Source organism: Mustela nivalis (genome assembly GCF_964662115.1).
Source record: "Mustela nivalis genome assembly, chromosome: 10".
Taxonomy (NCBI): domain Eukaryota; kingdom Metazoa; phylum Chordata; class Mammalia; order Carnivora; family Mustelidae; genus Mustela; species Mustela nivalis.
The window spans coordinates 70,743,810-70,771,463 of NC_139029.1; the positions used below are offsets into that span (position 1 = coordinate 70,743,810).

At 33.1% G+C, this 27,654-nt stretch overlaps 1 protein-coding gene and 1 long non-coding RNA gene across 5 annotated transcripts in view; one reads left to right on the forward strand and one right to left on the reverse strand.

Moving 5' to 3' along the window:
* The window catches only part of LOC309843068, a 135,722-nt gene extending 131,911 nt beyond the window's left edge, over positions 1–3,811 (reverse strand). Inside the window, exon 1 of the long non-coding RNA XR_014299928.1 lies at positions 57–3,811. This is a non-coding gene — a long non-coding RNA (uncharacterized lncRNA). The remainder of the gene's footprint in view (positions 1–56) is intronic.
* Positions 1–27,654, forward strand: part of SH3GLB1 (SH3 domain containing GRB2 like, endophilin B1) — a 34,072-nt gene that overhangs the window by 2,070 nt on the left and 4,348 nt on the right. Inside the window, exons 2-9 of one of the 4 annotated variants that reach the window (XM_082688227.1) lie at positions 8,349–8,490; positions 11,786–11,914; positions 14,007–14,140; positions 15,606–15,698; positions 19,157–19,243; positions 20,826–20,849; positions 25,123–25,212; positions 25,607–25,707. In XM_082688227.1, coding sequence (XP_082544353.1) covers positions 8,349–8,490; positions 11,786–11,914; positions 14,007–14,140; positions 15,606–15,698; positions 19,157–19,243; positions 20,826–20,849; positions 25,123–25,212; positions 25,607–25,707 — 800 coding nt within the window. The remainder of the gene's footprint in view (positions 1–8,348; positions 8,491–11,785; positions 11,915–14,006; positions 14,141–15,605; positions 15,699–19,156; positions 19,244–20,825; positions 20,850–25,122; positions 25,213–25,606; positions 25,708–27,654) is intronic. The other 3 variants (XM_082688228.1, XM_082688229.1, XM_082688230.1) reach the window with 3 other exon arrangements.

Genomic DNA, 27,654 nt, shown 5'->3' on the forward strand with positions numbered 1-27,654 from the left:
GATGAAGGCAGAGGGTTTAACCCACTGAGCCACCCAGGTGCCCGACATTATGACACTTTTAAAGATGGGTATGTTTTCAGGTACATAATGCACAGTGCTTAAATGGAACAGACACGTGTACTGGAATTTGATTTAAATTATCGATAGAGTTGATATAAAAAATCTAGCAAAGTTCTCAAAAGATGTACTTCCTAGGTGAATTTTAATTACTTGTTGTTTCAGATTTTTTATTTATTTTATTTATTTATTTTAAAGATTTTACTTATTTATTTGACAGAGATCACAAGTAAGCAGAGAGGCAGGCAGAGGGAGCAAGAGGAGGAAGCAGGCTCCCTGCTGAGCAGAGAGCCCAATATGGGGCTCGATCCCAGGACCGTGGGATCATGACCTGAGCTGAAGGCAGAGGCTTTAACCCACTGAGCCACCCAGGCGCCCCTGTTTCAAATTTTTTAAAGTCTCTCCTAATCTGTTGAGCTATCAAATGATTTTCACTATTAAATACTTTCATGCCTACTTCATGTCTGCCTTACACTATTTTGGACACTGGTGACAAAGCAGTGAATAAAATTAACAAAACATCTGCCCTCCTGGAGCTTATAATCTAACAGTAAATATATCAGGTGAAGGAGAGGTGGTAAGTTAATGGCGGGGATGGCAGTTTTTGCCATGTTGTATAGGCATAATAATCATGGCAAGCCTTTTCAATAGGATCAAATTCCAAGAGACCTCAAGGAAGTGACAGTTCCAGTTTTTTGGAGGAAAAGCAATTTAGGCAGAAGGAAAAAGTACGAAGACTGAGGTTCTGGGGTACCTGGGACATTGGTTAGGGAGCTATAGCCATAGGATGGGCAAAAAGTAATAAAACTTAGGTGAGGGTGATAGCAGAGAAGGTTCAGAATCTATTCAATATTCCTTCCCAGATTGGCTCTAGGTTAGGAAGAAAGATGAGTTAAGGGTGTCTATACGGTTTTGGCTTGAGCCATTTACTGAGAAGGGAAAAATTTCAGCAGAAACAGACTCCTAAATATGTCTTTTTGTATTAAATCTGTTAGAAATAGATTCTGAAATATTTATGTATGAACTATATCATGTCTGAAGATTGCTTTAAAATACTCCAGAAGAGAGAAAAGTTGAAACATTGACAGAATGTTGACAGTTACAAAGCTAAGTTTTAATATACTATTAAAATTTAATGTTTGACATTTTGCACAGTACTTTTTTTTATTACATAAGGGAAAAAATTCATTCGAAAACACGTGAAATTTGGAATGTTGTGTGGTAACTTTCAGCAAAAACACTGCATTGTCATTTTAGTACTTAGTTGATAACTGAACTCCCAGTCAGATTGCATTGACATCAGTATAGTGTCAGGTGCCAAGTTTCATGCTAAGAATAGGTAAGAGCTATGCCAGTTACTCATTATAAGCAATAAGAACAGTAGGAATGGAATTCAGCTTTCACATTTCTAAATAATAATTTCTGTTCAAATTATACCTTAAGGAATAGGCCATTCTTTGAGTGACCAGTAACTGCCATATCTTTTTTCATTTTACTTAAAAATTTTTAGGTTAACAAGTAAACATTCCCTATTTAAAAAAAAAAAAAACAAAACTATTAAACATACAAATGGGTTTTACCACTCTACTCTCACTCATAAAATCTGTTTATATGTCTTGCAACTTTGAAAGAATGTTGAGGTAAAAAATGTATAATCAATAGGAATATTCATTCTTTAACAGTATGTTTGGGTGCTTTTGTTATTCTTAACTCCCTCAAAATAAAAAAATACAAAAGCAACAGGTAATTTGACCTCCATAAATTGTTACTTTATTAATATCTTAAAAGCTATTTATTCTTACTGTCTTTTTGGTAGACTCCTTAGTTGAGCAGCCTTCTCTTTTCTCTCACTCATATAAATACTGTATTTTTATCAAATTATTTTTTAATTCCCCAAATACTTTGTACTTTTCTAACTCTAGACTTTATGTTCATACAGTTAAACTCATTGTGAACACCCTCCACCCCCTCCCTCTTTGTGTATTCTTTCCTTCCCTCAAGATAAATCTTAAAGTTCATCTCAGACCACAAGAGCTTGATGTGAACTCCTGTGTCATTTTTTAATTCTGTACAATCATGTGGCATGATCTAATAAGTGTTATGTAAGGTCCCTTGGAGCTATAAAATTCTGGCTTTCACATCTTTATTAAGTTTGTATATCCTGAGGAATCAACTGTTTCTTATTCCCCTCTCACAGTATCCAACATTGTTTTTTTAAATTTTTTATATCAATTTAGCCAAGCAGCGTATCCATATGCAAAGTTTACTCTTTGAATCATTTAGCATGTTAAATGATCTTGTTATTTTTATTAGTATTTTTCTAACATATCTACTGAACTTGGAGTTGATTAATGCCAGTCTGAAATATTAAACTGTTTAATTCAGTCTGTATTTATTGAGTACCTCCTAGGTGCTTAGCACTGAAGTACAAAGATGAATGAGACCTATTTGATGCCCTCAAAACCTTCATTGCCCCAGTTGTCATAATTGTTTTTTTCTTTGTAGTAAATATCCATTTTTGAAGTATTGTTCTGTTACTTCATTTGATAAATGTTCCAAGTGGACACATTTTTATTTCAGAATTGATACTGAAGCAAAACTTTTGCTCACCATCTTTAAAATAAGACCATATACTCCCCCCCCCAAAAAATTTTCAACTTTAATTACTTAGGAGTTTCATTTTAATTTTCTAACATTTCCTTTGACCTAACTACTGAAGTTATACTATGAACTTCATGAGTTTTTTTTCTGAGAGGAAAAAAAAAGTCTTTAAAATTTAGTTGCAACCTTGGCTTTCATCTCTGATTTAATTTAACAAGTAATGGTGTGTCTAACCTGGAGAGTTAAAGATGAATACAATGCTGCCCTCAACTAACTCCTCTATTAGATTGTATCTGGATGGATTTCCAAATTGGCTAAACATTGGTCCAAGCCCTTTTGAAATCCTGTTTCCTTTATGGAATTTAAACTATAACAACTTTATATGTCTCTTAAATTCTAATAAAACTTGTCACATTCAAAGTCCATACATTTTCTTGTTATGTAAAAACTTTGCATATTTGCTGTTACCCAAAACATCATATCCTTTGGTATTATTGGTGTTAATTTAGTAAACTACTAGATAGAAGATGGTTAACCTGATGTTAAAATAATCACCCGTGTGCTTAGAACAGTATTTCTCAGTCTTAACTGCACTTAAAATTACGTGAGGAATCTTTACAGAATACACCCCAGTCTAGTTAAAGTGGAATCCTTGGGATTGGATTTGACATCATCGTTTTTGAAAGCTTCCCCAGGTAATTCCGAAGAGCAGCCAAAAATGAGAATGAGTTGAGAAGGACCTACTTACAGTTTACTAACACATTATAATTAAAATACGTGTTATACATTTTTTCCCCAAGAAGTTTAGATAACTTTTAAAATATTACTTTACCCATGAATTGAGGATAAGAGTTCATACTAAGTAGTTGCCTTTCATCACAAAGCCTTTTTACCTGTTGTCCTTTTCTCTTTGTGGTAAACTATGGTATGGAATCCAGGCTCCGTGTTTCATACTGTAGGCTATATGGTCATCCTGTAATAAAGAAAGGATCACTGTGCTTGGCATAATGTGGCTGACTCATAGTCCTTTCCTTAAAGCAATGTTTACAGAAAATGTATAAAGAGAGGGGATTAAGCTTTCTGTTCTCATGTCATTTTACTGTATTACTAATGAGATAATTATTAGAGAACTGTACATCAAATAATATCTAGGAAAACATTGGGTTTGGATTTCTGTGATATATTCTGACTTTCATTTTAGGTTGTTTTCACAAAGGTTTTTATTAAAACTACTAAACATTCATTAAAATGCTTAAAATCAACTATAGTTTTTAACAGCTGATAGGAGACTACAAATAGTAATGATTTTAGACTTAGATTTTTAGTATTTGGGAAAAGGATTTTTTTTTTTTTAAAGAAAGAACGGCTCTTTTATCTTTCTCAGAAGCAAACTGTTATTATCATTTTATGTTTCTTAAGATCATAAAATCCTTGATGGCAAGAATCATGTCATGTGCTGATTATACATCTCACATACAATAGAAGAAAATATATATGCCACAAGTATTTTGATTAACAATATAAACCTAAATTTAGTTGATATAACTCTTTTCTATAGTAGATGCTTTCTTAAAATGTATTAGAGAAAATGTATTAAATGATACTATATTGCTAATATGTCATACTTTCTGGTTAATGATGGAAAAAAATCCTTAAACCCCTACAATAAAATCATGGGAGATATTATGTCTTTTACAAGACATATTGTATATGTCTTTTTACATATTACATATTAACATATTACATATTTTTTTACAATTACAAGACATATGTCTTGTAATTAAATTATTTTAATGTAATTAATTCTTATGAAATTATAAATATATGATATATAAATATATGATATAAAATATATTTTAATGTAATTAAATACATATTTAATAAAATTTAAATGTATGATTTCAGCTTAAATATATGATAACATTAGTAATGTTTTTCTGTACCCCTGCCTTTTTTTTATTCATTCCAGATAGGATTAAAGTTACCCTTAATTTGATGATTATTGAATACATGTAGGAAGCCGAGGTGGGCTGTAAGATCCAGCTGACCAGAGTGCTGTGAGCAAAGACACAGGGGCTAGGAAGAACTGAAATATATTTGTATAATGGTAGTAGAAAATATTAATATCTTAAAATCAGCAAATATTTACTGGAAGTCTTATAGTGTAATGAGACTATGATTGAATAAACATGTGGAATTAAAACATGACACTGACACCTTAGGCAAAATGTTTATCAATAAAGTTTTGATTCTTACCTATATATTATATTGATTCTTACCTGTATATTAAAAAGGGTTTTTTGGAATATTTGATATAAAATGTACAGCATATATATGGCATTTTCTTTTCTTTTTTAAGATTTTGTTTATTTATTTGAGAGAGAGAGATCACAAGTAGGCAGAGAGGGGTGGGGAGGAAGCAGGCTCCCTGCTGAGCAGAGAGCCTGATGTGGGGCTCAATGCCAGGACCCTGAGATGACCTGAGCTGAAGGCAGAGGCTTAACCCACTGAGCCACCCCGGTGCCCCTATATGGCATTTTCTAATTTATACTAAGCCCTGACACTGTTAAAACCACAGAAGTTAAAAAAAAAAAAAAAAAAGTCTTTAGAAATGATCTTACTGAGAAAAGAAAATGTTAAAGACAAAAGATAAAACAAGAACATCTGTAACATACTGGAATTCAAAGCACAGAGTTAGGTAGAGTAAAAGAATAGCAACTGTTTTTACTCCCAGAAAATGCGAGTAAATATCAGACTTTATTACTGGTACTTAACAAACTACTCACATGGGCTTTCCTACAGAACTGCTATTTTCTAAACTGGTTTTCTATAATCAAACTTTACCTCACTCATACTTAGGCATTCCTTATATTTTTGGGTTTTGTTTTTTACCCTTCTGAGCTAAAATATTAAAAACCTGCTTACCGTGTTTATAGGATCTTACATTCTAAGTCAGTTTACTTTATTTCTTGCTCAGACTCATACAAAAAATAGCTTGTTGCAAATACTGAGCTTTGCAGTTATACTTTCACACTCTGTCTTTTCACTTAAAAAGCAAAGTATTTAAGGAAAGATATTGTAAGGTAGTATAATGAGAATCATAAAGGAGAAACTAAATAATTAAAAGAATCTTCTGACCTAAAGTTTGAAATATTTTATTTTCCAAATAATTAGCTTTCTAGTTGTTGGTTCTCTGAAATATTATTGGGAGAAAATTTGCCCTGAAACCTAACGTGTTAGATAAACTTACTGATGAACTACTGTTTATAAATTGCTATTTATAAACATTTTTAAGTAAGTTCTAGCCTGTACCTCTAATTCCATTGTTTCTAAACGATGTGTTAGATAAAGTTAAACATGATTTTATGTACTGAAGAAACTAGGCCTGTAAGTTTATATTATTTATATAATAGTTTTCATTTAGCTCTCCTGTAAACAGCAACCACATCTTCTATTTCTTAGGAGAGTGCCTTGCACAAAAACTGACCTACCTAGAAATGCAACTGGAAGATAAATCATCAGAGAACTCTATGCGCTGCCCTTAGAATCCCTCATTTCTTAGCATTCACTCTCAGGCCAATTGTTACCTGCTCAGAGAAGGTGTCTGTCTAACCACCTACATCTCACACTCAAACTCCTCTTCCCCATGTCTAGGCCAAGATTGCATATCCTTCTCCCCTTGAAGCCTTCGCTGATTCTCCTGTTTCCTTCCCTTCCTGCAGATTGAATTCTTCCTTCCTCTATATTCAAAGTTATTGATTCATTCAGTTAATTGTTCAGTCACTCATTCAAGAAATAATAGGACCACCTGTATCAGTCTTCTGTCCACTGTCTTTTTATTTTTGTATCCTTATTATCAAATTGTTTGTTGTTTGCCCTCCTAAGTGCAGAAACCTGTCTGTTTTTTTTGGCTGCTGAAACCCTTGTGCTTAGAATAATGCCTGGCACACATGAAGATGCTTGATAAATATTTGTTGAAGAAATCAATCAAATAAATAGATATACTTTCTTATTAAGGTGCTAAGTTAAGAATTTTTTCTACTGGTAGATCATTCTTTATAGGTGATGTTCACCTGGGTAAATTACCCTTTTTTTTTTTCCCCTTCAGTTCCTTGCTTTATCTGAGAGATAATCTATTTAACCATTAGAGGTAGACTTTGAACATGTGGAATTCTAACCTATCCCTCTGTAGAAGGTCTATAGCCTCAAATCTTCAGGGATCTGTAGAGAATGCCATAGTTCTCTCTTAAAAGTGAAATTGCAGGGGCACCTGGGTGGCTCAGTGGGTTAAAGTGAAATTGTAGTAGTTATCCAACTGACCTTGGCATCAGGGTTTTGATCTTTTGCCCAATGCATCTCCTGTTCCTCTCCTTGGTTACAGTACACTGCAAGATTGTGGGCTTAGGCAATAGTTTTGGAAGTGATATTCTCCGTTCCACCCACCGGTTGAGGGCTTGGCTACAGGCCAGTCTTGAAAAGACCTAAAGCTTTACAAAAGCTATTGAAGCATTTATTTCTAGCCCCTGAACAAGACCTTCAAGGGGGGCTTGTAACCAGACTCTAAGAATAACATTCTAGAGGACTTTTTAACTAAAAATATTAACTGGTAATCATAAAGTATTGGGCCAATAAGAAGGATGCTGAAAGAAACAATAAAACTCGGAAAAATGGAGCAGCAGAAGATATTTTATGAAATGAAAGGGGAGAAAAAAACAAGGTATATATTATATTCTTTCAGCCAGAAATGAGTCATGGCTAATGAGTGTAGAATTAGTGTTAGTGATATGCCTCTGTTAAAATGGGAGAAAGCCACCTATTCTAGAGGTATTTAATTAAAAGTCTTCAAAAGTCTCCATAAAATGTACATGGTAGTCTTTTTATCTCTTTGCTTATGTATGGGCATTGCTGCCTTCCCTCAAAAACCAACACACTCAACGTAATAAAAATTGATAGGCTGAGTATATTTAACTACATATTATGATCTTTAAAAATATGCTCTTCCATAGTAGAAATAGTGTATGTTCCAGAAGTTAGTTTGTGAATCAATTGTTGGAACATATCCTGAAGAAACAACTTGAATGATAGTTTCCCAAAACATCCCATAAAAGCCTATCTAACTAGGTGTGATTAAAGTGCCATTAATATAAAGCTGTATTAAACATAAGCAGCCCTTTTTAAATTCAAAATAATAATTACCAGGCACTGAAGAAAGTGATTTGCATACGTACTCTTACTTAATTCTCAAGGTACTGTACATTATGTATCATCTCTCTTTAATGATAGAAGATACCTAAGGAAAAAATACTCAAAAGCCTGTTTAGGTCACAAAATTAGTAGTGCAGCTGGGATTTGAATTTAGTACTGACTGACTTAAAGTTCTTATTACTTACCACTATACTAACCTACTTTATATGTAAGAAATATTTGTATACTTTATATACCAGGCAGCCTATAGATTTTCTAGAGTTTACCCTATCCATTCTAGCAGATGTAACCTTAAGAGAAGGTCAGGGTAAGTGCTGTAAAAAAGGTACGGATAAATTTCCATAGGGGCAAAAAAAAAGCATTCGGTGCAATGGTTTACATTTATTTGTATGTTCAGGACTGTCTGGGTTTGAGTTATTAATTATTGATATAGGTTCCTAAAATGTATTTGAGATATATTTAATTTTTTTTGTAATTAATAACAGTTCACAGAAGAAAAGCTTGGCCAGGCAGAGAAGACAGAATTGGATGCTCACTTAGAGAACCTTCTTAGCAAAGCTGAATGTACCAAAATATGGACAGAAAAAATAATGAAACAAACTGAAGTGTTATTGCAGCCAAATCCAAGTAAGAAACTTTTTACCTTTGTCTACCATATTGACTAATCTGATTAAAGGATACCGTTAGGTTTTTTTAATGTTAAAAAAAAAAAAACTAAACAGGTTTTGATTGCTCTTGAAAACAGTCTTTGGTTTATGGCTTTCAGGTGTATTGGTTGTGTATGTGTGCGCGCGCGCGTCCTTTTGGTGAAGAAGAGGGTGATAAACACCTCTGTGTACCCTCTAACAGGTTCACTGCTTGGGTTTTCCATGTCTTTATAGAATCTTTTTGAAAATTTAAGGGAATGAATTTTGGTTTTGAGAGAGAGAGAGAAATACAAGTATCCCCCACACACATACCTTGAGGAAGAGGGAAAGAGAATCCTAAACTCAGTGTGGATCCCAAGGTGGGGCTTGATCTCAAAAACTAAGATCATGACATGAGCCAAAGTCGAGGATCAGAAGAGTCAGCATCAGGAGAGTCAGCACCTAATAGACTGAGCCACCCAGGTACCCTAGGTGTGGCTTTTAATTTTAAGCGTTAGGAAGGGCTATGGCAATAAATTAATCTTCCTTTCATGGGGGGGATAATTGTCCCTAAATAATTAAGGGAAAATTATATGGAAACTTACATAGTTACCAATTATTTATGTTAAGTTTGATGTTTTTACATAAATTATTACATTTGATTTTCAGACAACTGTAAGGTTTTTCAGATCACCCATCTCAATAATTTATCAAATAAGGTACATGATTGTTTATTAATTGCAAATCATAAGTTAGCATTTTATACAGTGTAGAATAGCTAATTAGAAGTGGAAACAGAACTAGAATCTGGTGCATCAAAATCCAGTCTTTTCACTCTGAGCTTTACATATCAAAACTGAAGAACAAGGGCAGCAAATGCTTTCCTTCCCGTTTTCCCCAGTGTTGTGACCATGTTGTGAAATGCAATAAGCTCATTTTTGGATACTAAAGTTCCAAACTTTAATCTTTGCTGCTATCCTATGAACCTAAACAAAACATGAGTAATTCTGTACCATTTTAATTAAATCATGGTAATCTTTTGAAATAGGCCTTCTACACTTTTGAGTGAGGCCTATTATCTTTGGGCACCATGTGGTATTTCTTACTCATTTAAGGCTACATAAATTATGTACCAGAGCACCTTAAAAAAGTAGTAGACATGGAGTGACGGGGTGGCTCAGTCCTTAAGTGTCTGCCTTCAGCTCAGGTCATGATCCCAGCGTCCTGGGATCAAACCCCACATTGGGCTTCCTGCTCTGTAGGAAGCTAGTTTCTCTCTCTCCCACTCCCCTTGTTTGTGTCCCTCTCTCACTGTTTCTCTCTCTCTCTCTCTCTGTCAAATAAATAAATAATCTTAAAAAAAAAAAAGTAGTAGACATTTTTCTGTATGTTCCTTGCTCTGTCCAGAGTTCTTCACATAAGTAGTCTGTTCTACATATTTTTCTGAGTGGCAAACTCATACACAACTGGTAAATGGGAATTTCATTAGTACAAAGTTACAGCAGCTCATATAATACAGTTTTACATTAGTGTTTTTTTAAGTCTAAAGTAGTAAACAAATTTAGATTTTTGTTTGTTTGTTCTCTGATTATAAAGTTACATAGATTATGATTGGTCAGGCTCAAACCTCTTTTACATGTAAGTCCTGTAATTTTTAGGGTATAATTTTCCACAACCTAGGGTTTTTCAAAAATATCTATCGCATAATAGCAGTATTGCCCACATATTCTTTTAAGATTTTATTATGGTCTGTTGATGTCCTATTGAAATGAACATTTACTTAAAATATGCCAAATTGTTTTACTAACTGAATGAAGTCAACATAGGATTCAACTTTAAACTTTTGACCAAATAAATAGAAATGCACCAAAGCTAAGAATGACTCTCTTAGTCAGAAAATGAAATTCTGAAATGTAGTTAGCATCTTCTAAATGGTTATGTTTTGAACTGACTCATTTTGGTTTGAACCAATTTAAAGGTTTTTAAAGTCCTGTTTAAGAACTTCTGATGCTGCTCCAGAGTCTACCACAAAACAAGTATTATTCCAGTAGCCTATTTTATGTATTATAATTAATGCTTGTGCTGACTCCTCAAGTGCTTCTATTACTGGTTCAATTCACTTTTTAAGTTTTCAGTGCACTGTGTGAAACTTGCACTTGTGGAGGAATTATCTGAGATCCTTAAAAGGAGCCTTTCTTTTTTTTTTAGCTTCTCTTTGGATGATAAATTGGATTTATAGTTAATCATTACTTCTGGAAACTGACCTTTTTCTCATTTGCCTCTGTCATATCTATTAGGCAGGTGTGCAGGTGTGAATATTTTGTATATTGCACTAACCAAGCATTTATTCAGATTTTACTGATTTTTTTTTCCTTTCCATGTATACTAGCATTCTGCTATTTCTTCTAACCTATCTCATATTTTGACCTCGTTTTGTTTTTTGTTTTTTTTTAAGATTTTCTTTATTTATTTGTCAGAGAGCAAGCGAGAGGGAGCACAGGCAGACAGAGTGGCAGGCAGAGTCAGAGGGAGAAGCAGGCTCCCTGCGGAACAAGGAGCCCGATGTGGGACTCTATCCCAGGACTCTGGGATCATGACCTGAGCTGAAGGCAGCTGCTTAACCAACTGAGCCACCCAGGCGTCCCTTGACCTCGTTTTTAATGGCAAAAACTTTTGAGTGAATACATGCTGAGAGATATCTATATATCTTGTACTTTAAATAAAATTAAGCCATGACTTCATATTACTGATGTCGGTCTGTGACTGTTCCAAACCTAGGTTGTTCTATTCCTTAATTTCCCATGCCTATATTTAGACTCTAGGAAGGAGAGAGAGCATGTGAGCAAGCAAAGCATGATAAAGGTTTTAGAAGTATGTGACTCCTTGGTTCTAATAGACACTTTATATCCATATTTTCATAGCTAGAAATCCCTGGTTTTGAAATTGAAATGAACATACATTCAAAGTTAAAAATCAGACTGTACAAAGAGGCAAAGACAACTTCATTAGACATTAGGTGAACAACGCTTTTAGAATCTCATAGAATATTCATCATATGATAGTTTTACTTTAAGTAAATATTTTTGTGCCAAAATACTTTATCAGCTTTCTAAAGTATAAGTTTCATAGAGCTATATAATATTCTAGTATAAAAATTAAAAGTTAAGTATGAAGATATGTACTTAAAAGTGCTAACGTCATCTTATTTTACAGGGTGATAAATGGTAGTAGGTAAAAAAAAATTTTAAATAGTTTTGCTTTTTGAAATCATTGATAATTTTAAACCTTTCTCCTAGATGCCAGGATAGAAGAATTTGTTTATGAGAAACTGGATAGAAAAGCTCCAAGTCGTATAAACAACCCAGAACTTTTGGGACAATATATGATTGATGCAGGGACTGAGTTTGGCCCAGGAACAGCGTATGGTAAGCAAAAGGCAAAAAGATCTGCTAAAAACTAGCTTTACTTATAGATTTTTACTACTTAGAAACATCATGAACATTTATCTAATATTAGTAGAATCAATTTTAACTCCAAATTTTTTGTTTACATTTTGGATAAAGTGAGAAATACAGGTGCCCAGCAAATATGAATAGTTCAATTTAATATTTAATATATTTAAGTATCTATTACGCTGAGAATTCACATTTATCACTTTACATCTAAAAAGTTAAATGAATTCTTCACTTGTACTCCCATCGACTCTTGCAACCTCTGTTATAGTACTTCTTTTGATGTATTATAAACTCTGTTTACATATGTCTCCTAGGTGATTTTAAGTTTTCTTGAGGTTTTATTTATTTTTATAATAAAATGTCTGGCACATATTGTTTGAACACACCACTAGTGCTTTTGTTACATGATAATGTCAGTACGACAAAAATGTTAACAGTGATTATCTTCAGATGTTTGGATTATATTTCATTCTATTTTCTTCATGCAGTTCAGATTTTCTATAATCATGTTTTACAGTTATGTTTATTAGTTGCTTTGTTAGTTGCTGTGCTGACATTTTAAATGTATAACTCTAAAGCTTATTATCCCTCAAATCTAATTTTCTCAGAATATAAGACTATTTCAGATTTCTATAGCTTCTTTTCCTATTGTTCATGGCAAATAATTCTCTTTATTAAGACTTCTACAGGAAATTGGTCCTTATGTGGGTATGAAATGTAGGTAAATTAAATGATTTTCTACATATTGTACTGATTTATAAAATAGTTCACAAATTCTGGAACAAAATGAACATAAAGTTTTAATAGTTACCTTTATGTCAGAAGGTAATAACCTAAATACTGTAAAATGAATGGCATTAATCCATTGAATAACTGTTAAATGTACAATTGAAAATTTTACATCATGGCCTTCAAAAGATACTTCTTTGAGAAGTCTGAAAATGCTTAAAATTTCTATAGTTTTATTTCTAAATTTTAACTATTAATTTTAGGAAAATTTTACACATTAAACAGGTTTTTTTGTGCTTGCTGGTACAGAAGCAATTAGATCCTGCAGGTCATAAAGGTACATAAAAGACACCTAGCCCTTTCCTTCACCAAGCTGAAGGTCTAGTGGAGCATGAACATTCAAAAGGCTTCTCAGTTTTTTCCTTTTTTAATATGCTTAATCTGTTTTCACTTGTAGTAATTCTATTGACTGTAACTTGATTATTGGAATTAGGCTTTGTGAATCTAATTGTAATTGATAAGAGCTAACAATTGAGTATTTCTGGCATTGGGCTCTACACTATACAGTAAATATATTATTTCTATAAGTCTTCACTTATATCCTGCTTATAAACCAAGTCTTAGATTACATAATTTATCAGTGATCATACAGCTAGTAATTCAAAGAGAGATCTGTACCCAGACATGGAGCTCTTAATGACTATGTTATTTTATCTTCCTTGCCAATCAGATCTAATCTCATCCTAACATGGAATATTTAAGATCCACACAATTGAAGCTTTTAGAGGTAGAACTGGAAGTAGAACTTTGGTCTTGTTGTCCCCTTTTTGCTCTATTTTGCATTGAACTTGTCCTATTTAAACATTAAGGTATATGTTTTGGAAAATATGGATTTTTCTTTAACTTAAGATACAAATATATAATATCATTTAAAGATGCTTGAGACCCATGCATATTATAGAAATAATAGACAAATTTTAACTTGATCTATTAAGGAAAATATTTTTTTTAGCATAATGCTTTTTTAAATGTGTCTCCACTGTTTGAGCTGTGATCATAAATATTTTTAATGATTTATCCTCTTTTGTTCCATAGGTTGAATTGGTACATTTAACTATGATATGATAAGGACTTCATGAACATCTGTCATTTTCATTTAGATATTTATAATCTTAAATTTACTTTTAAAATAAAACTAATGACAGTTCTCTTGGATTTTTTTAAGTAAACAAGTGATAACTAACTTTAAAGCAGATCAGATTGCTGATTTTATTTTCTGAAATTACCAGAAGATGGTAAACAAAACAAAACAAAACACTTTTTTCCTTTGCAGGTAATGCCCTTATTAAATGTGGAGAAACACAAAAACGAATTGGAACAGCAGACAGAGAGCTGATTCAAACATCAGCTTTAAATTTTCTCACTCCTTTAAGAAACTTTATAGAAGGAGATTACAAAACAATTGCTGTGAGTTGGAAAATGTTCCCTTTTTTTGTAGTAAAATAATTTATATGTATTACTACCGTTTTAATGAATAATTTGCCCTCCTACTGACTGTGTAGATGTAGCAGATTAGAAATTTAAGTAATCTAGCTAGGTACATATTCAGTGGGACGCAAAGCTAACCAAAATGAACTATTGAAAATATATATGTCATCTTTGTGTCCCTGCAGTGTTATTGAGATTATATCAGCAGTTGTTCATTACCAGCACTAAAATTTGTAGAGAAGTTCCTGGAATGATTATAAAAATATGGCACAAAATATCTCCATAGTATAGCCATGTTGGTTTTTCATTTAAACTGGGAGCCAAAAACCTAGTTACTATACTTCTGGCTGTTGAGCTTTCTGTTGTTTGCATCCCTAGAAGTCTGTTATCTTCTCTTCACACAGCTGTGTGTTATTGCTATAGAAATAAATAATAGCCTTCCCAAGCCTAATACTACTTTTTAGTTTGTTTTTCCAGCAATGGAGAGTTAAGATCTAGGTGGATTTTTTTTTCCTAAGATTTTTGCAAGATTGTTCTTTATTGTGAATACTACTTTAAACTTTAATTTGCAGATTCCTTATTATAAAATATTCTAGAAACTCAGTATGTTTACAATGAATTTATCTCTGTGTATAAAGTATTTTGCCTGAGAACAGGAAAAACCACCAAGTTGAAATATGATTTAAAGGATCTTAGATTGTCAGTAGGATGAAATGTGATATATGAAATCTGAGAATTAATAAAGCAAGCAGTGAATTTTTATAAACTTGCCTATTATGTTGAAGTTACCATGAGGAATTCCAAGATACCTTGCTACTGTTTATTCAGTATTCAGTCTATAAATTTGAAATTTCCTTTGGAGTAGCAGTTGCTTTCAGTGCTATGGCACATTAAGGGAGCCTGCCTAGTCCTTGATGTAGATCCCTTGGGGTGTCAAGGAACTTTAACCTAGGCCCGTACCTCCTTTACCATAGGTACTTCCTAGATAATCTCTTTGAAACAGTTCATCAATCTGGGCATTACTGATATTTTGGGTAAAATAGTTCTTTGTTGTAGGAGCTGTACTGCACTATAGGATATTTAGAAGCATCCTACCTAGCTTCTGCCTAGTAACATCTCCCACCCCCTAGTTGTGACAACCAAGAAGATAGAGCAAAACATTCCCTAAATGGCAAAACTGCAAAATATTAAAATTGGCATTCCTTTGTGCCATCACCTGCCATCTTTCCCAGATTTCCTGGGCATCTAGAATGTCTCCATTATTTTAAAATTGAAAACCATAAGAAAAAAGAGTCCAGCGTCACTTCAGAGCCAATTTTGTAATCATTGATCTTTGTTTATCAGATTATTCATGTATTTAATGGAGAATGATACTTTAAATGTACATACTCGTACTGGATTTTAACATCACTAGCCTTTATTTTTTTCTTTCCTATATTTATAGAAAGAGAGGAAACTATTACAAAATAAAAGACTCGATTTGGATGCTGCAAAAACCAGACTAAAAAAGGCAAAAGCTGCAGAAACTAGAGCTTCAGTAAGTAGTGTTTTTTCATAGAAAAACGTCTTGGGTTGATAAATTTAAAATGTGTAAAATATTTTACTCCTATACCATGCAAACTACAGTCTGTTACTAAGACTATAATATGACTTTAGGGTATTGTTTTGTGTTTAAACAAACTTATCAGAACTTAATACATCCGAATCAGTGCAAAGCAGTCATATCCACAGGCAGTACTGTTTCAGTGATACACCTGTTGCTAAAATATAAAAGTTATAAGAGCTCCTAAAGCTCTGTCATGTTCTTTATATATCCTCAGTGATGAAGGCAAATACTCTTTTGGAGATAGGTTTATTATATTTGAAATAGAAAAACAGTAATTAAGATGAGAATGAACCAAGTTTGAGATTGCTCATGTGTGACCTAAAAATTAAACTTTACTTCCTTTTCATATGTGAGTCAAACTGACTAAAGGCATTGTCACCAAGAATGGTTCCAAAACAATTCAAATAGTTGCAGCATGGACACATAGGTGACTATTTTGAAGAGGAGGAAACCCATTTGAATACATAACTTCTGGTATATTTTTCATAAAATCAACCTCAGAATAATCTTTTTAAATGGAGTTGGTTAAATATTAAATATAATAATATAATGATTTACATTTATGTATTTATAAGTTTCTTAAAAGGTTTTATTTATAAACTTATTTGACCTGTTATTTATACAGTTTATATTTTCATTCCAAAGATTGAAGACATTGATCAAATAGTACAATATAAACAAGTCTGAATTTATTAGAGGAGGCTAACAAGTTAATTCTTAATTTATACTAAGGGATATATTTTGTCAAGAAGCTTGACATTCGCCCTGCCTTCTGTTCCCAACTCACTACCACTGTCATCAAGAATCTTTGCCTTAAGGAACATACGCCACAGTGCTGGTGGAAGACAACTTTGGCTCCCTTGTTTGGGAAAAGAAGAGGTTCAGACTTGTTTCACAGTGAAATTTTAAACTGGTAAAATTGGCATTGGACAGTGATGTCTTGTGAAAGTACCCTAACACTTTATATGAGCAGAATAAATTGCTTATAGAAATATTTTCTTCTAAACAGCCTTCTAAATATTTAGTCACTGCTGGAGGAGAGCTTGCTTTGACAAGACATTAAATCCAAATTCTCTGGCTATTTCACCTCAGGATTTATCATGATGTCATCATCAAGAACACCCCAACTTCCCAAAACACACTTTCCACAGAATCAGAACTTTAAAAATGAACACTATGGGTGGCAAAGTACTCTAAATTAGAATTAGTTTTAGTTGCTAATAGTAGATTTATGTGTAAAATAGAAATTGATTTTTAAGATACTAATTTCATAATCAGGAAAAATGTTAAGATAAATAAGAATCATTTGGAAAAAAGTCAAAATCTCTTCATTCAAAATGCCTGTATGTGCCCAATAATGACTGTGGAATGAGAATACTGTCATCAAGTATCAGTACAAAATTTTCTTTAACAAGCACTATTACGGAATAATGTAAATCTTTTTTACCTAGAAAAGTTCCAGAAAATTTATGGATTTAACACCTTATAAGGACCTTTGGTTATTCTAAATTATTTTATCATTACCATTTACCATTTACCATATAAAAATATGTAAGAATCAGTAGTAGACAAATTTTAAAAGATTCTTTTGATATATCCAGATTTTTTCTTGACAGTTTTTTTGTGCTAAGTATTGTTGAGGACAAATTTTTTCCATGAGAATTTACATTTAAAATAAAAATGAAAGATTATACAAGTGACTTTATTGAACAATTTCATTTATACATAGCTTTTCTAGAATTTATATATTGCATAAAACAAATTTAACTATAGTCAAATATTTCAAATATTAGTTTAGACAGAAATTCACATTTCCTGATTATAATTATTTCTTTTCCCCTAAATAACCAACCCATTTTTCTTCAAACTTTATAGCAGTAGGTCTGAAATACTTTAGAAAGGAATAGTCCTCTTATTTTATTATTACATAAAGTCTTGAGACATGCCTATTATTTTGTGACCTTTGGTGGAGGGGTTTTCTGTATTTCTTTTCTGTTTATTTGAAGAATACAGAAAAATAGAAACCACTAGGAGTTGTGTTTGCTTTTTTCTTCTTTGACACATTTCCTCGTTCCTAGTTGGCAGCTTGAAGAGCTTACTCTAATCTCAGAATTTCTTTGAATTCACTCCATAAATTGTCTTGGATTGTTTAGTGAATAGTTATTTCTCTGCAAGTAAAGTTTGGGACCTGTGTATATTGGCACTTTTTTTTTCTTTAACTGGTTTACTAGTTTCTGGTGACTTCTTTAAAGTCTATATTTATCAAATGCTTATTTTGTACAAGGCACTTTGCTGAGAAATTCAGAGATAAATGCAAAATCTCTACTGCCCTCAGTTCACAATCTAGTATACTAGATTGAACTTTTTGATGATTTAACCCTGTCAGTAAAATATTTATGCCTGTATCCAGTATTACGATTTTATTAGCTTGTATTTTATTAGTTAGCATGTTGTAGAATGGTAAGGCAACATCAAAGGCATTTCTCAAAAATATACCAATTGAACAGAAAGAAAACCTACTTGAAAGTTTCACAATGAACAAAAACACAATTTTGAAAATAATATAAAATTTGTCAAAGAAGCAAAGACAAAATTTCTGCATTTAAATTATGAGGAACTGACATTCATTAACCCTTCTTTAGTCTTATATAAATTTTTTTAAAAATTATTTTAGACTTTTGTTAAAAGAGAGAAGAAAAAAATCATCTGGTTTCAAAGTTCTCTCTCATATTTAGAGGTTTAGACCTCAGTTTTGGGTATACAAATGTGGAAAGTACATCTTCACAATACACAGTCTTGTGAGTGTCCCTCTGCCCACTTGAGCATTTCCACAGATGTCTAAATATTTAATCTGTAAATTGAGCACCATCATATAACTTAACCTTAATGAACACATACAAGAATTTAAAACTTATTAAAAATACAAGGATTGACATACCTTTCATATTTCTTCAGGTTATGCCAAGACCTGGCTGAGGTTGACTGAGAGAGAACATGGTTGAAGGCATCATACATTCATAAAATAGAAATGATTTTTGATTAGGGAAGTTGTGGATAGGCAGAAGGGCTTTCATAGGTGAAAATTTAATAAAAATTGTAGGTAACTGGCAGTTTTTAAAGTGATGCATTTTTCCTAAATGATTCTAATTTAAAATAAGCATCAATCAAGCATCATGTTTTTTGTCTTTAAAAATCTGAGTCTTTTGGAAAAGTTGAATAGGCACCACAATGTGAAATCCCATAGAACAACATAGTTTTCTTTTTAAGTAGAAAACCATTTTATCAGCTTTCTTAATACTTGTTCGTGTGTTCTTTATTGTGAAGAAGTAACTTGTTTCACTGTGTTCATTGGTATAATGTGTTCTTTGTCTCTTACCTATGCACTTAAGCAACTTAACTCAGCTCGCCTTGAAGGAGATAACAATATGGTAAATTTCTCTTACATGCTCAACTTCCTGCATGTAAAATGGCTGAAGGTTTGTTGGCCTACTGTGTTTTCTACATCTTGAGTAAAGTGCCTTCTCTTGCTATTATCTGCATGTAAAAGTCTAAAGTAGTCAAAGCCATGAATTCCTTAGTCCAACAAAAATTACAATATTAGCTGAAGTAATATTGGAACTTGAGGAAAAGAAATTTTGTGTTCTAATTGCCAACTATGTTAGCTATGCCAAATTCAGATTTTAGAAAATAAATTTATATATAAATAGATAGTGCCTTTTATTCTAGTGAAAGACATTAATTTAACTGGCACTTTGTATTTTCACTTTTGGCAAAGAAAACAAAATTTACTTAGAGAAAAGTGTAAAGTTTATAGTTTGACTTTGTTTTTCATTATCTTTGATGTTTACCTTAATATTCACCCAAACTCTACATAGGATTAATTTCTTCTGCAGTTTCATGCCAAGACATACTCACCCCCTATGTTTCTGTAGTAGCAAGGCCAATTCCCTATTTGGTACTGATTTACTTAAGAAAGCTGCAGAACAGTGATAGCTTTGGGCAAGAATCAGAAATGAGAATTGTTCTGTAGTACCCAATATATACATTGAGCTTGATTTGAGGAAGTTTTTGAGATGTTAGCAATTTTTAATTTTTAACAAAATAGAAATATGTAAAATCTGAATATAGCCCAAAAGCTCATAAACATTAGCCAATAAAGATTTATACATGTAGTGTTTGGCATTATACTCCTAGATACATTACATTCATAGAAGTGGTATGGAATCTGCAGTACAGTTATAATAAATTCACAGTTAATTGATTTTAGTCCATTAGCACTGAGCTAAAAGGGGGGAAATTCATGTCATAGGAAAGTTTATATACAGAATACTTAAAATGCATTTTTGTTGTTCTAAACTACTCTAATTATTGAAGCGTTGGCTAAATTAAGGCTTTCCTTAGATAGCAAGAGAATGCATTCATTCATTTCCATTGTCCTAGCTGTAGATGAATGAAAATGTGTGAGCTATTTCAGTCATTGGTAACTTCAAATATAAATCATAGGTTTCATTTTAGGTAAGAATATCCTAAACAAATTAACAAGACTTTGGTTCACTTATTAGGCATCTGTTTTGCTACTGATGTCATCTACTTATAATAAGATGTGTTTAATTCTGGTCATTTTTAATTCATTATATCTCAAGTTTATTGTGCCCCTCTGGTGGCTATATCAATGTCTGTTTATCCCTGCTTTATTTTAGTTTCCTAAAATTCTAGAATTTTAGACCTAAATGAGAAATTAAAAATTGTTTAGTCCAAACCTTTCATTTTACAGAGGAGAGAACTACAACTAAGATATTCTCAGTTTTAGAAAACTATTACTTAGTAACTTATAAAATTAGTATAAGATTCAAAAACTAATAGTATTGATACATATGAAGGCATACTTTCACAGTACATTAAGCTGTACTCATTTAGTTACTACTATGTTAATGTGATTCTGAAGGAGAGTATACCCTTGAATTAAAAAAATCACATTTTTCTATACTAAGTTGTAGAAAATGTTAAATTCAACTTAATTTCATGCTCTATTTTTCTCTAATTTTTAATGCTGGCTAGATTTGGGCAGAGGAAGTGACAAAAGTAAGTAAATTATTAAACTACAGAATTATGAAACAGTTGTTATTCATTCAGTAAATATTTATTGGACAGCAGCCATGGGGCCAGTCATAGTCTTTGCTACTATATCTTATAAAATCTGGAAATTATCATAGAAGAGTCAGAACTGTTTGGCTAATAGTAGCTCCACAAAGCAATGGAACAATGTTACAGAGATGTGCTTTGCACATGCTCTGATACAGTGTTACATTAAGTAGTAATCTTGCCAGGAGACAGTTTAAATACTTGGTTTACTTACATGACAATTATGTAAAATACAGTTTATACCATGTTATTCAGTGATTGAATATGTATATTCAGTGATTGAATATGTGTATTGTATGTCACACAAATGAATTTCTTAGATAACTAAAGCTTGTTCTCTTCAGTACCAGAGCTAAGTCTTCTGTCACTTTAGTTGAAAAGATTTGTAAAATAATATTTTACTGCTCCATTAAATACAGGATAGCATATATTTAATTTTACTTATAGTTAGGGTATGAATGTACATTATTGTACCATGTAACAATTAGATATGTTGTTTGTTTTTGAAGTATGTTGTCTCCTCCCTCAGTGTTCAGACTGTCACTTAGAAGCTGTCCATGTGACTGCTACTAGTAGTCCCTCTTTCTGTGTTACCATTTCTAATCTTTCCTAGGATGAGATGTAAAGTAGTTAAGCAAGAATTTAAGGAATAAATTATGACATTAGTGTAGATTTGTGTCAAATGCTATTTGAAGTCTTAAGAAGCATTTTTTTATTTACTCCTCATGTTTGTGCCTACCAAAATTTGACCTCCAGATGAGGACAGTACTTAAGATTGAGGGCTTAAGATTGAGGACAGTACTTAAGATTGATAATTGTAGACCCTGACTTTTTCTTTCCTTTTCCCCACCCCAGTGTTAACACTTTATTTTCTGATTTTGTAGGATTACCACCTGTATGGTCTATTCTGTGCATAGGTTGTGGGGAGTTTGATTCTATGAATTGGAAATCCAGTGTGAAGTTGTTGACTCCCGCTCTCATCCCCCTTTGTAGAATCCATTTATCAACTTATAGTTTTCCCTTGGCCTTTGATTTTTTTCCTGAACCTCTAGCTTGAAAAGAGGACAGAGTAGCGTGGAAGAGAATATAAGTTGAACAATAAAACCAGGGTCTCTTCCTCTCTGATTAGCATGTAGATACACCAAAACATTTCTGATTCTTCAGTCTCTCTAAGTTCAGGAAATTTGTGATATTATGGGAAGAAGCTCATGAAACAAATATTTACATTTTGAATGTAAAACTTAAGAATATATCAAAATAGATTTGGGAAGATTTTTTTCTTCTGTACTTCTCACTTCTGCCATTTTTATAATTTTAAAACTTCATATTCCTTGAATATTTTAAGATTTAGGCCTATAGGAAAAAAATGGGTGACAGAACAAGATGGTCACAGCAAATGCCTCAAAAGCATGACCAAAATTTCTAACTTACAGTGACTCAGACCTGATATCACAGATAAACAAATTCTTGCCCTTTTCCCACGTTACAGCTTCAAAGAATTCTTGCTTCCCTAACCCAACTTCTCCTGTCATATACTCTGGCAGGAGAAGGTATCTTTCCTAGAACTCTATGTCTTAACTATAAAATTAAGTCAGGAAATGAGATCTTCTGGAGGACAGAATAAAAATAAAATAAAAATAAAAATTCATTCTTTCTTTAAACCCTTTTTATCTGTCTTTCTAATATGGATCATTCTCTTCCTAAGTAAATTGACTATGCCAAACCTATTTCAGTTACCTCTGCCTCTCAGATTAGTTATGATCATTATGTGTGTCAAAAGTAGAGATGGTTTGAGAGATTAGACTACAGCCACCCCAGGCATACACTGAAACTTGTTCAGGAAGTGAGATTCATTTCCTTCCTGTCATTTGCCTTTTCTAATACAAAGTATGTTGTGCAAAGGTTGACTTCCTAGGCTTTGTAATACAGTGCCTTTCTTCATAATTAAATTATTTATATTTTGCTCAAACACAGAAGACTGATGCCTTATACTTTCTGAGATCATTTTATAACTTTTTCCACCTCGTGCTCAAACTTCCCAGTCACTTACTATGTTACCTAGTTCACTTCCTTATACCTTATACAGAAATAAAGCCATTTCGAAGGCTTTTCTGCCATTTCTCCTAATGGTCATTAAATCAAATTGTACTTTCATAGAGACCCAAATGGAACTAGTCTTGTTTACTTTTTTTTTTTTTTTTTAAGATTTTTTATTTGTTTATTTGACAGAGAGAGAGAGATCACAAGCAGGCAGAGAGAAGGCGGAAGCAGGCTCCCTGCCGAGCAGAGAGCCCGATGCGGGGCTCGATCCCAGGACCTGAGATCGTGACCTGAGCAAGGCAGAGAGGCTTAACCCACTGAGCCACCCAGGCGCCCTAGTCTTGTTTACTTTTAAAGTTCATTTATTTTTGGTTTACTATGGTTACTTCTACTAATCAAAACTTTTTCCTATTCAACCAAGCAGAAGAGTAAATAAAGCATATCTAACCCTGAAGTGATTGGTTTTCCTTAACACTTTACTTAGGAAGATCATTGATTCTTTGCTTCTCCTGGGACTTGATTTTCTACTTCATACTATCTTCTAGATGACGCATACTTCAGCCTTGCATTCTGGTTTCAGTCAAGTAAAATTTAATCTTGAATTGTTGTGTAATTCAAATTTATATTCATAAATCCAATCTAGTGGTCACTTCTAATCACCTCTCCCAGATCTGCTGCCAGTGGGATGAGAATGACTACAGCAACTGTAGTCATTTTGTTTTGCTGCTACTTCCTTTTTGACTGGTTCACTAGATTAACTGTTGGCACCAAAAGGTGAAGGAGAGGGAGATGCGGTGTGCAAGGAAAATGCTTAGACCTGATTTTTATACTTACTACAGTCTTAGAAATATTTTAATTACTTGGATGTGGGGGGACCTATTTATTCTGGAGAGGCAGAAGAAGATATAGCATTATTAATGACATTATCATCAGTGATGATTCCCTATGTGGGATAAGCTATTTTGCGCAAGTGTGAGATTTTATTTTTCTCTTCCTCACTTACCACCAACCAAGCTAAAGGTTTAAGATTTTTTTTGCCAGTATCTATTATTTTTAGGTCCCGTTGATTTTTTAGTGAACTATTTTTTCCCAGCACTGAACCTATATCAGAGGGCCAAAGCTAGTGGTAGTGGTGTGCTATTATATATACCTTTTTCCAAACCTGAGGTCAATGACTTCACCTTGGTAGCTTGAAACGAGCTGTGGTTGGAGTATTCGTACCATGAAAATCAGCACAGTAGAACTTACTCATCCCACTCCCAGCACACCACTGATTAAAGGTGTGCCCCATAACTTTCAGAAAAACCCTAGCATATCTTGTATATAATAATGATACTTAAGGCACATTTTATATAAAGTTTGAAAAGAAAACTGAAAAAGTCATTTATTCAAGAAAGAGTCCTTTGAAAGAAGCTTAGAACTGTGTGCCTAGAAACAATATGTTTGACAACTAAACAGAAGAGGTTAAAATCCTATGTCTTCACTTTGAAGTTTTTTCATTTGAGATTAAAGACTTTTTTAAAAAAAATAAAATTAAATTTAAAAAAAGTAATATATGTTGAATTTGTCTTACAAAGAAGCCAAAAAATAAATAAATAAATAAATAAATAAATAAAGACAGACTACCTTTAACTTCAAAGTAAAGTAGCTCTAGTGATAATTGAGAATTTTTTTTAACAATTTTTTTTAAGGATTTTATTTATTTGAGACAGATACAGAGAAAGCATGAGCAGGGGGAAAGGCGGAGGAAGTAGCAGACTCCCTGCTGAGCCAGGAGCCAGACGTGGACTATCATGACCTGAGTTAAAGGCAGACACTTACTATCTGTGCCACCCAGGAGAATTTTTTAAATATTATTTTATACATATAAACCAATATTCTTAAAATGTCATGACAGCATATTGACTGTCTCATGGTAGTGTTTCTAGGCTTTTTTGTATATACCATTAAGCTTTGACATTAATAGATTCTTTTGAGTGAAGTACTGGTAGGGAATTGGATAATGTAGAAAAGCTAAGGTATCGAAAACAGGGACATTTAAACACAGCAGAGTCGGGGAATTGCCAGCTTCTCATTTAGGGTTTACTTGGGGGATTTTTAAACTGTCTAAACAAGTGTACATAAAATGGACTAAGTCCTCAAATAAAATTCTAAAACTGTGTTCCAATTTAAGTCTGAACAGGAATTGAGAATAACTCAAAGTGAATTTGATCGTCAAGCAGAGATTACAAGACTTCTGCTAGAGGGAATCAGCAGTACGCATGTGAGTGTTTATTCACTGGGAATTCATTTGAAACAGAAGACTTTGATGGTCCTAAGGCACTGTGAGGGGGGAAACTGAAGTTCAAAACTTTTTCAGTTATTTATCAAGGAAATTTAAATTGCAGTGTTTTCCAACATATTTAAAGAAATATTTTAAATTTTTGTTTACACCTCAATACCTAGTTCTCCCACCATCATCAAATCCATTTGTTGAGTTTTGTTAGCGCCATAATTTGTTCTTACACTATTAACTGAGGTCAGCCTTGATAAGCATGGTAGTAAAATGCTAGATACTGGTGATTTTCCCTGAGTATATGTGCTCTCCTTACCCCTTGGAATTTAACACGTTTAAGTAGATTATAGATCTAAGAGGTAACTGTAACTTTCCTTTACAGGCCCATCATCTCCGCTGTCTGAATGACTTTGTGGAAGCCCAGATGACTTACTATGCACAATGTTACCAGTACATGTTAGACCTCCAGAAACAACTGGGAAGGTTGTAATTTCCTTTTCACACATGAAACTCCTGATAAGAGAAGAAATTCAGATTTTTGTATATGAACTAATAATGGAGGTGAAGAATAGAAGAATTAAAGGCTTTTATTAGCTTACTTAAAATCAGTTTTGTTTTGTTTTAAGGAAAGTAATTGTCAGACTCGTGAGGTAACAAAAACATGGTGTGCTCTTCTGGCACCCAAAAACTTAACAGGGATGAGAACATAGTTTAGGTGAATACTTTTTTAGTGCTATGTAGAGAAAACTTAAGTGTTTGAAGTATACTTCTCTCTTAAAATACCTTCCAGTTAGTTGAGGGAGATTACATTTGCCCTTAGAGATAAACTAATTTATTCTTACTCATTATTTACCTGTCCACTATTTAAAAAAAAAAAAAAAAGTTTTAGAATAGTCTATAAGACCTGAAGCGCATGATGTAATTACTAAAAATTATATTTTAATATACTTTAAAGCAAAATGATAGCACAAAACACGCATGGCTTGGTCAGTCATTCACCAGATGTTTATTGAATACCTGTCATATACCAGGCACCCTTCTCTAGGATTACATCAGCAAACAATAGGCAAAATTGCTTTCCATTATGGAGCTCACATTGTAAGGAGACACTAGAAATAAAACAATGTATAGGACAAACATGGTCTCTGCTAGGTCTAGATAGAAATACCTCGGTATTTAAAGTCTAGCTAGAAGTAAAAGGCCATTGGCAGATAGGCAGTAAGTGGAAAGTAGAAGTGCAGGTTTCTGTGAAGGACCTCTAGCTGTGACTCAGGTGGGTCTGACAAAATTTCACAGATGAAATTATTCTAGTGGAAATAATGTAGATAAAAGTAGCCAGGACACATTTTCCAGACAAAGGATGAACAACATATATGGAATGGCCAGAGAAAAGAGATAGTGGCAAGTTGAGGGAACTGACAGTAGTTTGTTCTGGTTGGAGCATACATAGTGTTTGAGTTAAGAATGGAATGGTTGATAAGGCTACAAGAGTGAAGCAGGGTCATATCACCAATGCCTTGTAAAGTAAGTAGTGATAAGGAGTTTGAGACTTATATAGTGAGGAGCCATTAAGGCAAGGGAGTGATATAATATTTAAGGAGAAATATAAAGAGAAATTATTTTCAAGGAATAAGTTCTTTTAAAAATCACTTTGGTGTTCCTTTCTGCATATTAATCCTTTAAAACTAGACCTAGAACAAAATTAGGCGCATCCACAAAACCAATTTTAGACCTAAAGATTAATTGTAGCCGGATACCACTGGTTATTCCAATAAGATTTATAGAAGATTCATACTTCTGTATATTTGAAGTTTGTTAATGGTATTTAGTATCTGAAAGCAGAATACTACTTTATCTCCACTTCATTACAACTATTTTAAGCTCAGGAAGGCTTAGTACTTCCTTTTCACTTTCCTGTTACTCTGGGAGTGCAGCAAAGGGATTGCTGTTGTTACCATTCATACCTGTACTCCATTTAAAGCCACACAAATGCTTGGAACTCTGCCATTCAAACAAAATGCTAGTATTGCACTTCTGGATAAGCTCAAACATTACAGACTGAAATGGGTACTATTGTTCTAGGGAAGAAGTCTGGCTTATCTCGCTACCCGCAAAGAATTAGATTACTGGTAAGGACCAATGATAGAGTGTGGGGGGACTTTTTAAGTCTTTAATGTTGCAAGTTAGGCTTTTTAAGAGAGTATATAGAAATACTCAAATGCAGTATTGGCCAAATCATCCAGTTACACTCTAATTCAGAAGCTATTTCTGCAGAGTAGAGCCAGGTTGTCATGTTAATTGTTATAGTAGTGTTGGTAGTAGTAGTAGTCGTAACTGGCAATCACTTCGGAAGGGCTCCCATTGTCCTCAGGCACTCCTCTGGACACCTCATATGTAATGTGATAGCCCTCACACCAGTAAGGGTAGGTA